Source organism: Malaclemys terrapin, chromosome 18 (genome assembly GCF_027887155.1).
Source record: "Malaclemys terrapin pileata isolate rMalTer1 chromosome 18, rMalTer1.hap1, whole genome shotgun sequence".
In the NCBI taxonomy this organism is placed as follows: Eukaryota; Metazoa; Chordata; order Testudines; family Emydidae; genus Malaclemys; species Malaclemys terrapin.
Window position 1 is genome coordinate 1,139,608 of NC_071522.1, and position 14,451 is coordinate 1,154,058.

At 58.7% G+C, this 14,451-nt stretch overlaps 1 protein-coding gene across 3 annotated transcripts in view; it reads right to left on the minus strand.

Moving 5' to 3' along the window:
• SMG6 (SMG6 nonsense mediated mRNA decay factor) overlaps positions 1-14,451 on the minus strand; it is a 154,097-nt gene that overhangs the window by 5,218 nt on the left and 134,428 nt on the right. For 2 of the 3 annotated variants that reach the window (XM_054008185.1, XM_054008183.1), the window contains exons 15-18: positions 11,886-12,035; positions 4,660-4,813; positions 736-947; positions 372-453 (exon numbers count right to left, since the gene is read on the minus strand). In XM_054008185.1, coding sequence (XP_053864160.1) covers positions 372-453; positions 736-947; positions 4,660-4,813; positions 11,886-12,035 — 598 coding nt within the window. The remainder of the gene's footprint in view (positions 1-371; positions 454-735; positions 948-4,659; positions 4,814-11,885; positions 12,036-14,451) is intronic. The other variant, XM_054008184.1, reaches the window with a different exon arrangement.

Genomic DNA, 14,451 nt, shown 5'->3' on the forward strand with positions numbered 1-14,451 from the left:
ACTGCCAGCTGCCCAAAGCAGAGGCCGTGTTTGATCAGCACCAGCACACGGCGCCCTGATCCTGCGCGAGGCTGCTGGTAATAGATTGACCAAGGAGCAGAATGCTACTCCCAGGAGGCTGAGCACAGGCTGCTCCAGCGGCACAGCGGCTCCAGGTTCTGGCACGTGCCGAGGGACGCGTGCACACAGCACCGTGTGAGGGGAGGGGAAGCCAAAAGGACCAGAGTGATAAAGTCCCTGAGCCTCTGCTTCCTTGGGTGCCCGGCACAGTCCATGGCTGGCGTGTGGGGCCCAGGTCTCTTTCTCAGGTGCCTGGGCACAGTGTGTGGGCCCTCACGTCTTTGTGAGCGGCCCTGACCCTGTGCTTGTACCTTTGTTGGTGGGCATGAAGTCCTTGGCCTTGTCATTGCAGTAATGGAGACAGCAGGACAGAATCAGGTCGTCGTTGTTGCCCTGGAAGGAAGGACGACATGACCCATGTCAGGAAAGAGAACTGCTGAACTCTGCCTTGCAGCACCGACCCCCAGGGCTGGGCAGCTCCAAGCACATCTGGCTGGAGATGTGGAGAGGGTTCCTGGGTGGGGGTGAGGGACAGCTGCCCTCCAGCCCTGGGATGCCCTCTGCCCACATGCCTGGAAGCTCTGCCCAGCACCTCATCACCACTGCAGAAATGGGGCTGCCCGTGCTGCAAGCTTCCCCCCAGCAGTGTCCTCTTTGGGCTGCACCTCCCTTCACCTGCTGGCCGGTGGTGTCTTCGCTGCGGAAGGAGATGGATTCGAGCTCGTTGCCACGGCTAGTCAGAGCCCTCATGCAGTTGTCGCGATTCTCAAAGCGCTCCTCCAGGAACTCAATGGATCTCCTGGCTTTCTCCTGCAGCAGGCGGGCATGGCCCCCAGCCCGATGCTCCAGTTCCGGGCCCTTGGCCAGGCCATCCAGCTCATTGATCACTTGGAAACAAAAGAGAAGAGGAAGTGGAGTTAGGATGCAGACGGATGCTCTTGGGAACTGCAGCCAAAGCCTGACACAGACCTGCCAAAGGGCCTTATGGATAGGGCACAGGACTGAAACTCAGGAGACGCAGGTTCAATTCCTGGCTCTGACACAGACTCTGCAGGTGACCCTGGGTAAGTCACCTCATCCCTGGGCCTCAGTTGCCCACCTGCAAAATGGGGAGAATGCTGCTGCTTTTCTCTCCTCCCCCACCCCCCGGCTCTGTCTTGCCTGTTTGGACTGTACGATTCTCAGGGCAGGGGGGGTCTCTGAGTGTACCCACTGGTGTCCAGGCACTACTGTCACTCACTCACGCGGAGCTGGACGCTTTACTCAGAGCGCAGGCTGAGGGACGTGACAGGAGAGAGCCTGTGGGGAGGCCAGACCCGGGGCAGTGCAGGCTGGAGGACGATGCTGGGCCATCCAGCCCCATCTCCACCTCCCGGCTACAGCAGCTAATCACTGATGCTGCTGAGGAATGCACCTGGCTAAGTGCTGCACAGGTGGGCAGTGCGCGCTCTGCCGTCTCCCCTGCAACGCCCCTCACAGCAGCCACTGTCCCTGGCTCACGGGGGGAGGTGGGATTGCCAGTTGGCTCTGGTCCCCTAGGCAGGACGACGCACACAGCCCCAACCCCCTGCAGGGCTGGCTGCAAGAGGGAGAAGCGAGACCCCTCCTGCCCAGCCTGTGGGACACAGGGAGGCAGAGACACCATGCTGCCCTCCTGACCCGCGGAGCCTCACCCCGCATCAGGCCGACTCCCAGGCCTGCTGCTCATTTTGCTTGGCTGAGGATTAAGTCCTAGAGCCTTCTGTACTGGTGCCAAGGGACAGGAAAACCTCAACCTCGCCAGCACCTGAGGGCAGAGTGGGGGCTACCCTTGCCAGCACGAGAGACTGCAGCAATGCCCACAGGGGCTGTCAGACAGAAAGCGCTGGGAGCCCCTGGCCCACAGCCTCTCCCAATAAGAGACAGCCCAGAAACAGCCCGTGTGTGAGAGACAGTGGGACTGTGGGCACGGGCAAGTGGGTGATCGTGCTCTGTGCACGGGAGGGAGCGAGCGAGCCTCCGTGCGCAGTCTGGCTTTCAGACATGGCTTAATTTCTGAAGATTCTTTCCAAGCTCCAAGCCAAAGCCCTGAGATCAAGTGGGAAATATGCATTCCTCGGGGGCTTGGGGAGAGCGTTCGGGGTCTGAGGCCTCTCCCCAGTGCTGTGAATCACTGCACAGGGAGCCTGTGGGATCGCTCTGTTCTAGGGGGAGGCTGGCACTCATTGTCTGGGTATTCAGATGAAAGCTACATGGAGCTGCTTCACTCCTCACTCATTCCTGACTCCAGAGACCAACTGCTGCCATTTCCACACACTGCACGGCTGGGATTCAGGGGGGGTGAGGGAAGTGGTGCAAAAACGGAACATCAAACAGGAAAAGCTGGTATTCCATCCCGAAATCCGCTTTCCTGCTTCCAAACCAAACAGGCTTCAAAGGGGAGGCTTGTTGTGCTTCTGCCCCAGGCCTGGCTTCTCTAGGGCAGGGTCAGGCTCGAGGAGCATGGAGCAGGTGAAAGAGCAAGAGAAACAAAGTGAATGGAAAGCTGCACACTTAACCCCTTGCTGCATCCCGGGGGGGCAGGATTCTGTGCAGCCTGCAATCCGAGCGCCTCCGCTGTGCCTCCCGCTCCCGCACCTGGGGGCCAGCGCAGCGCCCTCCGCCAAGGGGTCACACTGACCAGGGCACCGATTTTACAATTAATTCACAGGCCTTTGTGTGCGTGGGAGAAATCAACCTAAGTCCAGCACAGCCACAGACGTTGCTGTTTCGGCATGCTTTACTAACAGCCAGCAAGGAGATCTGGCAGCCTCGTGGGGGTGAGGCCCCATCAGCCCCACTAACATGGGGGAAACTGAGGCACAAATGGGAAAGTGGTGTCAGAGCCAGGCTTAGACTCCAGAAGCTCAGGCTACCCTGCTTCTCTCGTGGCTGCAGGCAGCTGGAGCCAAGCAGTGCCCACACCATCCTAGATCCCCAGTGACTGACTGGGCTGTGGTTGTAGGGCAGGAGCTCTTCCGGCAGGGTGGGGACACTGGGTTTCTAGTCCTCTGGTTGGAGCTTGGGGTTACCCAGCTTCAATCAAACCACACGAGAGCTGAAGGGAGGATGCCAACATTCTCAGGTGCTGTTAGCGGGGGTCGCACAACCCCCCAGGGCTCTGTAAGCTCTGCTGGGGCTGACAGCTTCCTTCCCTTTGCTTCCAAAGCCCTGGAGCTGGAATGCCGAGCTGCTGCGCGCCCTAGGGTTCCCATGCTGAGCTGGGCAGCCAGCCAGCTCACTCAGCCAGGTGATGGATCCCCCTCTGCCGTAACCAGGAATCCTCCCCCAGGACAGGAATTCCTGCTCTACTGCCTGGTGCTGACGATGGCCCTCCATGAAGAGCCGAGTGAGCAGGAGGGCACGGCATCTTCCTGGTGACAGAGCTCGAGCTATGGAATTCCTTCGGGTGCCCATGGGTCCCTGGATCTCACTACTTCCCTGCACCCTACAGGGACACCTGTCTCGCAAACACGAGGCCGAGAGAGGAATGCCCCTCCCGGCCCTCGTGGCAGCAGGGGCCCAGGCCCGCAATCCTCCATTCCCAAGTGCACTATGCCAAAGTGTTTCACACAGGTATGCTTGTCCCACTGCCCACATGCTACACGGAGTCCTGCTCACTCAGACTGGGACAGACCCAGGCAAGAGGTGCTAGGGCCCCAAGGCTGGGAACTGAGGCAGGGACAGGCAGCTCTCTGGGGCACTGGCCTGGAGATGCTTAGCTCTGGTCCTGATTCTGCGTCCCTCCAGGAATTCTCTGCGCTGCAGGCTAGTGCTGCCCGGGACTCGGGCTACCTCCACGGGGGCTCCAGTTCTGCAGCCCTAGAGCAAGCCAGGCCAGAGGGACGATACCTCGACCCCAGGGTGTGATCGGATCATCAGAGCGAAGGCAGCTAACCAAACCTTCCGCCGCCCTGGGAGACCACCCAGCAGCAGAGCCGCTATCTGCCAGGCGAGTGTTTCCCAATAACGGGAACCAGCTTGGGTTTTACTGCAAGCTTTATAAGGAGAAAAAGAAGGGCTGGGCTTCGCTGGGACACAGGCTGGCCATTTACTCCGGCTGCCTAAGCCCCAGCTCAGCCAGGCTAAGCTGTCTGCTTGGATTGTTTAACAATTCCCCCACCCTGTTCCTTTCCCTCCAAATCCCGTTTAACACCCTCCCGCCTCCCACAGACCTGTGCCCTGTGGGAAGGGAGTCAACAGTGACAGGGACCAGAAGAGTGTCTGCAAGAGACCTGCCAAAGGGCACGTGTGGGGAGAGTGTCCACCTGCCCGGGCACGTGGCTCCCATGGGTGAACCCTGGCCCACCCCGTCCCGCCCAGCACCAATGGCAAGAACTCACGTGGGATCATCTGCTGGCTCATGAACACAGTTATCCATCACGCTGCCCACCACTAGCCAAGGCACCGCAAGATAGCAACAGACCACACAAGTAACTATGGGGCCATGCAGGATGGAGGGGGTCAGCCTGCCGAGGGCTCCACATGGGAGGCTAGGACCTGCCCAGCTGGAGGGGCAGCACCCACTGCAGGTAGCAGCAAGGGGGGAGGGAGCAGGCACCTCGGCCTGGCCTTACTCACCAATCAGGGGCACCACCAAGATGAACTTCCGCCACTCCAGCAGCTTCTTCAGGCTATTCAGGTGGTCGATGAAGCCGTTGGTGTCTGGCACCAGGAAGACAGGTCTGATCTCCAGCTCCATCTGCCGCATCTGGCTCTGATCCTTCAGCACAGCCTGTAAGAGCCCAGAGCGAAGAGTGAGCAGGAGGCCTTGCCACAGCAAGTCCCCGACCTGGCGCATTCCCCAAGCTCCAATTCTGAACAGCCTGGTCAGAGCCTCCAAACTCCTGGGCCAGAGAGAGCTAATGGGACTTCCAGCAGGGAGCCGCCCCCCACCCCCCAGCACCTCCCCAGGGCTGTACGCAGAGCACTTCTCAGAGCTTGCACTGCTGACACTCAGGCAGTTTTTGTACCAGTGTAACTATGCCCGGGAGGGGTGAGATTTCTTACCAACACAGCTCCACTGGGACAGTCCTGTGTCTGGACACTGACAGGCTGGTATAAAGGTGCCTTCTGCTGGTGTAGATTATTCCTGTTCCTGGACAGGAATAGCTCCACTGGTATAAGCACTTTTAAACCATACATCTGCACCCGCACAGAGAGGTTGGGTGGTTCCCAGTTAATTCTGCACCCACTAAGGTGTAGCTGGTGCTCCAGTGGGCAGGGCCCTTGCAGGGAGCGCAGGTGGGCGAGGGGCCTAGAGAGGGCTTGGATGTGCTATGCAGTATGGCAGCTGCTGCAAGCTGCTCTGAATGTCGGTGTGGGAGAAGGGCAGTGAGACAGCCACATTCAGAATTCAGACTAGTGCCAGGGGACTGCAGGGAGAGAAGCTCCCAGGCAGTGGCTGGCACCATGACATTCTGCATGCTGTGTAGAACATGCCCCCTGTGGCAAGGGCATCCCCCGCTCCCCCTCACCTGGGAGCAGACGGGTTAAGTGCAGGGGACACGTCAGGCCCCACTGGATAGTGGGTTTCAGGGTTACTGTGGGAGGCTGTCTGAACACACAGATCACTCCCCATATGAGACCCTGTGTGCATATGCACATGGGTGATGCCAGGCCCGAGACCCTGCGTGGGACTCCGTGTACATGCCCAGTGTGCAGGTGACCCAGTCTGCGCGCCCCCTTGCATGTGGCATTTACCATCACAGCTCTCACAGACTGTACCCATCAGACTCCTGGCAGCTGTGAGCAGGGCCTGTGCTGGTCGTCACGTCCCATTCCGCTCCCCGGGCCGCCCGGTGAGAGGAGGACACAGGATGCGCAGGGAGTGAAAGAGCGAGGTTGTGGGGAGTGTGCCAAGTCCCCTCGCAGCTCCAGGACGCTCAGGGAGCCAGAGGGAAATTCGCCTTTGCAGAGTTCAGAGGCCGGCAGCGAGATTTATTTTTGTTTGTGTGAGTAAAAGGCTGCAGAAGCCTCTGGCCAAGGGGACATGGGGGGGAGGGGGGAGTGGCCTGTGATTCATACAGCCTCTCACTGGCCTTGTGCCAAAGACGGAAGAGAGCCTGTGTGCAGAACTGAGGCAGGAGCCACATTAACTCTTCCGCTGGTACTGAGGACATGGGAGCCTGCACCATGGTCATGAGGAAGAGAAACTGGACTGGGAGTTAGGATCCCGGGCTTCTATTCCTGTGATGTGTAACTCTGGGAAACCACTTCATCTCTCCAGGCCTCAGTTTCCCCATCACTAGAATGGGGACGATGGCTCTTCCCCATGAGCTGGGAGGCCAGGCTGTGTGTGAAGCCCCGGGAATCATGAAGGACCACAGAGTATTAGCAGCATTGGAGTAACAGCTGGTGCTGCATGAGATGGACTTTGGGACCCTGGTTCCCAGTGGGTGAGGCCAGCCTGGCTTCAACCCTGAGCTCTTAGGGCAAGAGGAAGCGAGCGCTCCAGGCCTCTCTGGCAGACGGTGCAGTGGCTCATTTACATGGCAGAGGAGCTGTTGGGAAGGAGGGTAGCTGAGGACCAGGCAGCCCTCCACATCCTCCGCCAGCCCATGGCCTGGAGCCACGGCTTCTGCCCTGCACTCTGCCCCAGTGGGATACTCTAGGCTGGTCTGCAGCCAACTCCTCACGGCACTCAGCCCACGGGCCCAGGGAGTGTGAGGGGCTGGTAAGGGGGGTGGATCTTTCAGCTGCCCCAGCTGGTGACAGCACAGAAATCAGGCACTTCTGAACACATTGGAGCCCCAAATTCCCTCCATATCAGCACCAGCTGGACCCCCTGGGGACTGTGTCAGTGCCTCCTGTCTGGAAAGGGAGCCAGCCACGAGCAGAGCCATGGTGCAGCCTGTGTAGGGCCTGGAGGGCCCCATGCTGGGCAGTACCCATCACAGTGCAGACTGAGGGGCTCCAATGGACCCTGCTCACGGAACGAGGACAAGCCACTGAGCGCCATGTCTGGGCAGAGAGGCCCCAGGACAGCCCTGGGAAGCGACGAATAGTGTGCCCGCTGTGGGAGGAGTCCCTGGCACACCGCTCCCCATGGGGCTGTTAGCAGTATGACAGTCCCTCCACCAGCCCCCCTGTCCCGGCCGGGGCGCCGACGCCATTCCCGCTCTTGTCCACTCGGGCTTTGTCTGCTCTGTGGGGATACAGGCGGATTTTCCAAGGGACCGAGAACAATGCCTGTTACTAGACTTTGCTCCAGGGTTTCCTAGTTCCAAGGTTTGTCGGCAGCGTCTTCCTCAGGAGTAAACGTGCCCCGTGCCTGGTAGGGAGCTGGGGCCGCCGCCGCGGTGGAGCCGCCGGGGGTGGGTGTATGCCTTCCGCAGCCAGCAGGCACCCGCTCCCCGGCAGGTGCGTGTCAGCGCGTGTGCACCCGCCGCATTGTTCCTCAATGGAAAGCGTGAATGGGATGTGGCTATATTTAGAAAGTTACTCACGCAGCCGCCACAAAGGAGCGGCTGCATCTTAAGGGGGCGGCCGCTGTGTGTGCTGAAGGGGACAGGAGTGAGGCTATTTTGGGAAGACATGTCATAATTGGCTGCCCAGCTAAGCTGCTTCTGTAACGTCGAGCAAAACAATAGCAGCATCCAGAGGAAGAGCCTGTTATGGTTCAGGTGGGATGTTTTTGGCGGTTCAGGAAGCCTGACCGCTCCCAGTGCACAGCAGTGGCACAAAGGACAGCATGGACCAAGGGCTCGGCCAAGGGGCGGGGGAGGCTGGGAACCCAGGCGGCAGCCAGCGCTTCCTAAGAAAGAACATGGCTGCCTGGGAGGGGCCCAGCTGCCATACACAGAGTTAGAATTACCACCCCGTCACACCCCAGATGGGGCACCAGGGCTCTTCCCAGCAGGGAGTGTCCCTGCCTCTCACCCCCATGCCCACTGCAGTCTGACCAACTACTGCTGGGGGACACGGGGAAGGGGAAATGGAGACGTCTGGGGTGGGTCCTAGGATGTGCAGAGGGAAGCCTGGGCCCAGCACACTGGGAGAGGAGCAGCGAATCTCTGGCCGGTGGATCGTCTGAGAGGGCCACAAGTGCCCAAAGGAGCTCCTGGCCGAGGGCTGAGGTCTAGAGCTACCCCTCCCCACCCCAGCCACCTCCCTGCACTGGACGCTGCTCTACTCACGCTCTTCTAGGAGAGCTGAACGCTGCTCCCCGGCCCCAGGCCCAGCTGCTTCCACCTTCCCCAGAGCTGGAGCTAGAGTGTGACAAGAAATAAACCTCCTGCCCTGTGGGAGTCCCACTTCCCCGACAAGAGAACTGGGGGCCCCAGGTCCGAGGGGTGCAAAGGACCTTTGATGCGTCTATGCCAGTGTATGAGAAGAATATAAGAGCTCAAAAAGCTGAACTCAGCCGTGCGGCTCTAAGTTTAAACACAGCAGCACTTCTGCTGGCTGGGAGCAAAGGGGAGGAGTGGGCAGACATACCAGCTGGGATGAATGGCAGGAAATGGGTGAAGGGGGCACCAGGACTCTGCCCCTGCAGGGAAGGCGGGCCAAGGGGACGCCAGCCCAGGGCAGAGAGAACAGGCTATGAAATGTACAGGTAGACAGAGCTGAAAGTCTATGCCCTCTGGCTCCTGCTCCAACCCCTACCGCACCAGGGGCACAGGCCTTCAAAGGGAAGGAGAGCGCTTCAGGCCACGCTCCTCTCCCTCCCGGGCAATGGAACAGGAGCCAGGCCCTTCGAGCACGCAGAGGCTAATGGGGCCAGGAGCGCCAGGCACCGTTACCTAAAGAACAATGACCTAAAGGGAGCGCAGGGGACATGGGCTCTGGGTGTCACACAAACTACTGCACTCCACTGCATTCGGTGGGCTCGGACACCGGCCCTGTCGTGTGCGACACAGCTGACTAAGGGATCTGAAGCAATGGCAATGGCCAGTAGCCAACTCGGCGCACATGCCTAAGGGTCCTACGGGGCTTGGGGCGACCGAGGGTGGGGAGTCATGCCACCTGCCGGCAGCCATGATGGGCGATGGGGAGCACGGCAGAGGACACGGATAGCAGAAATGGGCAGGAAGGGCCAGAAGATTCAGCTGGGAAGAATGCAGCTAATCCAGCTGGGTGGGGAGAGCGACTCCGCCTCGGGGGGAGGACAGAACCTGGGGCTGGCAGATCCAGCCTGAGGGGCGAGGTGGACAGGGCTTGCAAGAGCAGAGGCAAAGGAGACGGGTGGGGTTTGGGGCTGCATGCACAGAGCAGGGAGGGGAGAACCCCTCTCCACAGGGCTGCTGAGTCTGCTCCTGGAATGCTGCACTCCCTCCTGGGCACCACAGAGCCTGACAAGCTGCAGGGAGCTCAGCGAAGAGCACGGAAACCAGCCAGCGAGCTGGAGGGACTGAGCGATGGGGAAAGGGAGAGCGCGCGGACAGCTCAGTGGCCAGGGCACTAACCTGCAAGGTGGGCTCAACTCCCTGCCCGCCACAGATTCCCTGTGACCCTGGGCAAGTCCCTCAGGATCCATCTAACATTGCAATAACCCCCCCGTGGCCCCGAGTCTCAGAGCCCAGGTCAGTTAACTGCAGCGTAGCTGGTTGGGCCTGTGCTGGAACCTGGGCTCTGAGACCCCGCCCTTCCCGTGGGGTTCAGAACCCAGGCTCCAGCCTGAGCCCAAATGTCTATACTGCAATCCGAGTCAGCTGACCTGGGCTAGCTGTGGCCATGCCGCTGGTCTTTCACTGCAGTGTAGACACTCCTTAAGTCCCTTTGAGCCTCAGTTCCCCTCTGTCGCGTGGGGATAAAGGTCGTGCTGCCCTGCCTCTGTGAGTTCAGACACATTAAAGACTGCGAGGTGCCAGGGCTGGCGCAACCCATTAGGCGACCTCGGCGGTCGCTGCGATTTAGGGGGCGGCGACCGCAGCGGCATTTCGGGGCGGGACCTTCCGCTGCCTAGGGCGGCAGAAAAGTTGGCGGCACTCCTGCGAGGTGCCCAGACACTACTTCAGTGAAGGGGGCCGTATCTACCTCAGCAAGGCAGACTGAAAGCTGCTGGCCTAGGGACAGGTCGGGAGACAGCTCCACTCTTCTCACGGAAGGGGAGGCAAGCTTTAGAAGGGGCCTGGAGAAATGGGATGAAATCAAGGACAGTGTCAGCTGAGTCTCAGGAGCAAACCGTGCCTGGCTGCGGAGTCTCCCAAGAGAAGGCTCAGAACCCTACTGCTCCAGACAGCCAACACTAGGTAGATGAAACGCTGGTGAAACTCAGTCCCCTCCTGCTCCCTAGCGAGTCCAATTCCCTGCCTCAGGCTGTCGGTCAGCACCCACTGCAGCACAAAGGCCGGGGCCCTCCACATGTCCTGCTCCATTCTCTTCCCGGCCAACGCTGGGCTGAATTACTGTACTCAAACCCCAACGAGCTCTCCTCCATTCCTGAAAATCAGGCTCCCAGCTGCACAGCCCTGACGTAGCACACGCCCTCATGCTGACCTCCAGCCGGCTCCAGGCCCCGGCCCCATGCAGCTCTGGAAGAAGGGAGGAGTGCACTGGAAAGAAACCCCATGACACCCTCTGGCAGCCCCCAGCTCTCCCTGTGCAATGGGAAGTGGAGACCCTGGGGCAGCCAGGGAAGCCATACACAGATGCAGAGAAGGGCTAGCGGCCTGGTTGGGCTCTGCAAGCACTGCCATCCCTGAACACGTGCAGTTCCTGTTTGCTGTGTCTGAACACGGCGCTGGGAAGTGGGGAATTTACTGACACCTCCCACTTAACAACCCATGGCGGCTGGAAGGCTTCAGGCCGCTGTAATTTACAGCCCCTCTCTCCATCTCACTTGCTGCTGCTTTCCTTGTAGCAGATCCCTGCCAGCAGCAATGGGCTGGTTAATGCAGGGCAGCCCCTCCCTCCTTGCACAATTCCAACCTGCACCTCAAGAGGGATTTGTAAAAAAGGGGAAACATCCAGAAAGGTTGGGGTGGGTTTGGAAGTGCAGTGCAGTGGTTCTGGGCCCCCAGCCAATAGCTGGAGGGTACACATGTGTGCGCTCTCCCAGTAGGGCCTTCAGCGGCCCTGTTTTACAACCACCTCGGCACAGACTGCAGAGTTCACGCATCTGGCCAGACAGATGTGTCTGGCTTACGTTCAAGGCTGGAAAATGAAGAATTATGGAAGTGAAGGGCCCTGGGCATTAGAGAGGGCGGAGGTGAGGGGGAGGGGGAACCAGGGAGAATTTTCCTCTGCTGAGAAATCCTCATCTGGGCTGCGAGGGTGGAGGAGAAAGAGGGGCCAGAGAAAGCAAAGTGGCCAATAGCCATGCACGTGGGCTTGCTCTTAAAGGGCCAGTGTGCTCACAACCAGGGCCCGGCTCCAAATCCAGCCAGCTTAGTTCACAAGATACCACTGGGGAAAGCTCTAGGAACTCAATGGGGCTAGAGTAAGAGAACCTCTAGCTGGCTGCTGGTGTTGCCATAGTGATGCTTTGGTTACAGCCATGGGGCAGCATCTCCCTATGGGGGCTCTTGAATTGACTGCGGAGACCCCCCCAGGGTGGAAATGCAGAGGCACATCGCGAGGCCTGGCTGTGCAGATCCCTGACCCCGCACAGTGCCACCTGGCCTAGCTTGCCCTGGCTGCTCCCGGGTTTCTGACAGGTTTGCATTCACCTTGGCCTGGCCCCTTTCTTCTGAAGCCAATGGAGGCTTTTCCACTCTCTCCCATGTGACCCGGAAGGAAAGCTCAGGCTTCTGCGAGACTCCCCAATGGCTCCCTGACACAGCAGGGAGAACAGCTGAATCCGACCGCCCAGCGACGCTCCCACTGTCCCAGGCGCGCTGGTTCGCTCGCCAAGGCGGCCCTACCTGAATCTTGTCCCGACGACGCTGCTGCTCAGCTACTTTCCTGGCCAGCGCTTGCTTCCTGGCTCTGAGTTCCCTGATGTCAAACTCTTCTCCACTGACGTCAGCCTCAGAATCATCTTCAAACGCCTCAATCCTCAAGTCATCCTCCTTCTTACAGGAAATCCAGACAAACCAGAACAGGAGAATTGATTATAGGTGAGAGTCAGCAACACTGAATGCCCCTCCCCAGCACACAAAGCCCCCAGCCGCTCTGACACTCCCAAGGGAAATGACCCTCCTCCGCATCTACCGGTAGTTAACACAACGGGGCTGAGTGACACCAGAAAGGCCAGGAAATCCAGAGCTGAGGCTTAGAGTAAGTGTGGTGGTTAAAGCACCGGTCTGCATTCAATTCCACGCTCTGTCAGACTCCTGGTGTGACCCTGGACAAGTTATTTAACCTCTGCGAATGGGGAGAATGCAGCTGCCTTTCGCCCACCCTTCCTCTGCCTTGTCTATTTAGACTGTAATCTCTCTGGGGCAGAGACTGTGTCCTATCATGTGTCTACCAATGGGCCCCACCTGCAGCTGAGACCTCTCAGTACTACCATAACACAAGTAAAAACTCAATAAAGGCTGGAAACACAAACTGAGCCTTCTGCAACTAGAGAAGGAAACTTAGATTCCTGGATTCCAAGGCCAGAGGGACCATTAGATTGTCTGGTCTGCCCTCCTGTGTAACTCAGGCCAGAGACCTGTCCCCAGCGCTCCATGCATCACACCCGTCCTTTCTGCCTGCACCACAGCAGATCTTTGGGAAAGGGAAGTCCAATCTGGATTTAAACACTCCAAGTGTGGAGAATCCACCCATCCCTCGGTGAGCTGTTACCCTCACTCTGAAACACTGGCACCTCATTCCCAGTCTGACTTTGGTTTCAGTTCCCAGCCCCTGGGTCTCGTTCTGCCTTTGTCTGCTGGACTGAGGAGCCCTCTCCGCTCACAGATCTTCCTCCAGGTGGGTATTTACAGACCGTGATCAAGTCACCTCTTCCTCTTCTCTTGGCTAGCACTGGCTGAGCATCTCTCCCTTCACCGGAAGGCAGGTTTTCCAGACCTCGAATCACTGCAGCTCATTTCTGAGCCCTTCCAGCTGGCCCACGTCCTTTCTGAAGTGTGGACACCAGCACTGAGCACCACTCCCGTAACGGTCTCCCACAGGCCGGATGCAGTGGGGACACCTCCCTCCTCCTGCTCCACAGCCAAGGGCTGCATTCGCCCTCTTAGCCAGCCCATCGCTTCAGCCGGTTTTCACCATGACCCCACGGCCCTAGCAGAGCCCCCACTTTCCAAAACACAGCCCCCACCCGTAAGTTAGAGCTGCATTCCTGGCTCCTAGCTGGAGCCTTTGGCTGCATTAAAATGCAGGTTGGCCAAGGGCGCCCAGCTTCCCTGGTGATCCACACTGCTCTCGAGAACTGCCCTATCCCACCATTATCCACCACGGCACCAGTCTGGACCTCAGCTCCAAACTTCACCCCCAGGGATTTTATATTTTCTTCCACACCATTGACAACGACTGAATAGCTTTGGGTCAAGAAGAGATCCCTGTGGAACCCTTCTAGAAACACTCTGTATTGGACTCGGCCTCTGGCCTCATCATGGTTTCAAGGCAGGGTGTACAGCATCCTCTGGGTTTTGCACGTGCACATTCCTGGTTAATAAGTTGACTCATTTACATTTCTGACTAGCTCCTGGATGGTGGTTGATACCCTTGGTGACTGCAGCAGGCTGTGTATGCTGGTCCAGGCCAGTAAGGATGTGCAGTTGCCTGAGGGAATTGGGTGGGAAGGGCTCATATTGGGGGCTTCTTGTCTTGTTTCAAGAAATCCCCTTGGAAGGGCCTCAGGACTACTGTGTGAGGAGCTGAGGAGGAAATGGCAGTTCCGCTGCCACACTGAGCTGCATGGCTATAAACCCTGACACTCCCCTCACCTTCCTCTGCGGCATGGGGCACTTGCAGGTTTAAACTAGTGTAAATGGTGGATTCTTTGTAACTTGAATCTTCAAATGGCGATTGGAGGACGTTAGTAACTCAGCCAGAGAGCAGGGGTCTGTTACAGGAGGGGGTGGATGAGGCTCTGTGGCCTGTGATGTACAGGAGGACAGACCAGATGATCATGGTGGTCCCTTCTGGCCTTAAAGTCTATGAGTCTTTGGGTTCCGGTTCCTGTGGAAGCCCCTGTGCTGGAAGTTAGCCCCTGCTCTTTATGCCACATGGCATGTGTTTGGGGGTCAGTTTGGTTTGCTCAGATTGTCTTTCCAGGACTGGGCCTGCTCAGACATTCCCACGGCCACACACAGCGCACCAGTTCCCAGACCAGGCGGTGAGGCTTTCAAGTCTCAACCAAGCCCTGCACCCGGCAAGAGAGGCGAAGGCTGACAGCTTGGGAGAGAACGTACTAAATCTCTGGGCGCCCCAGCCTCAGCACAGCTCGAAGAACTCGGAGAGGCTTTCAGGGAGCACAGGGGCTACTCACATATGCACTGGGCACCTCATGCTTCTTGGTTTCACACTCAGTAATTTTAC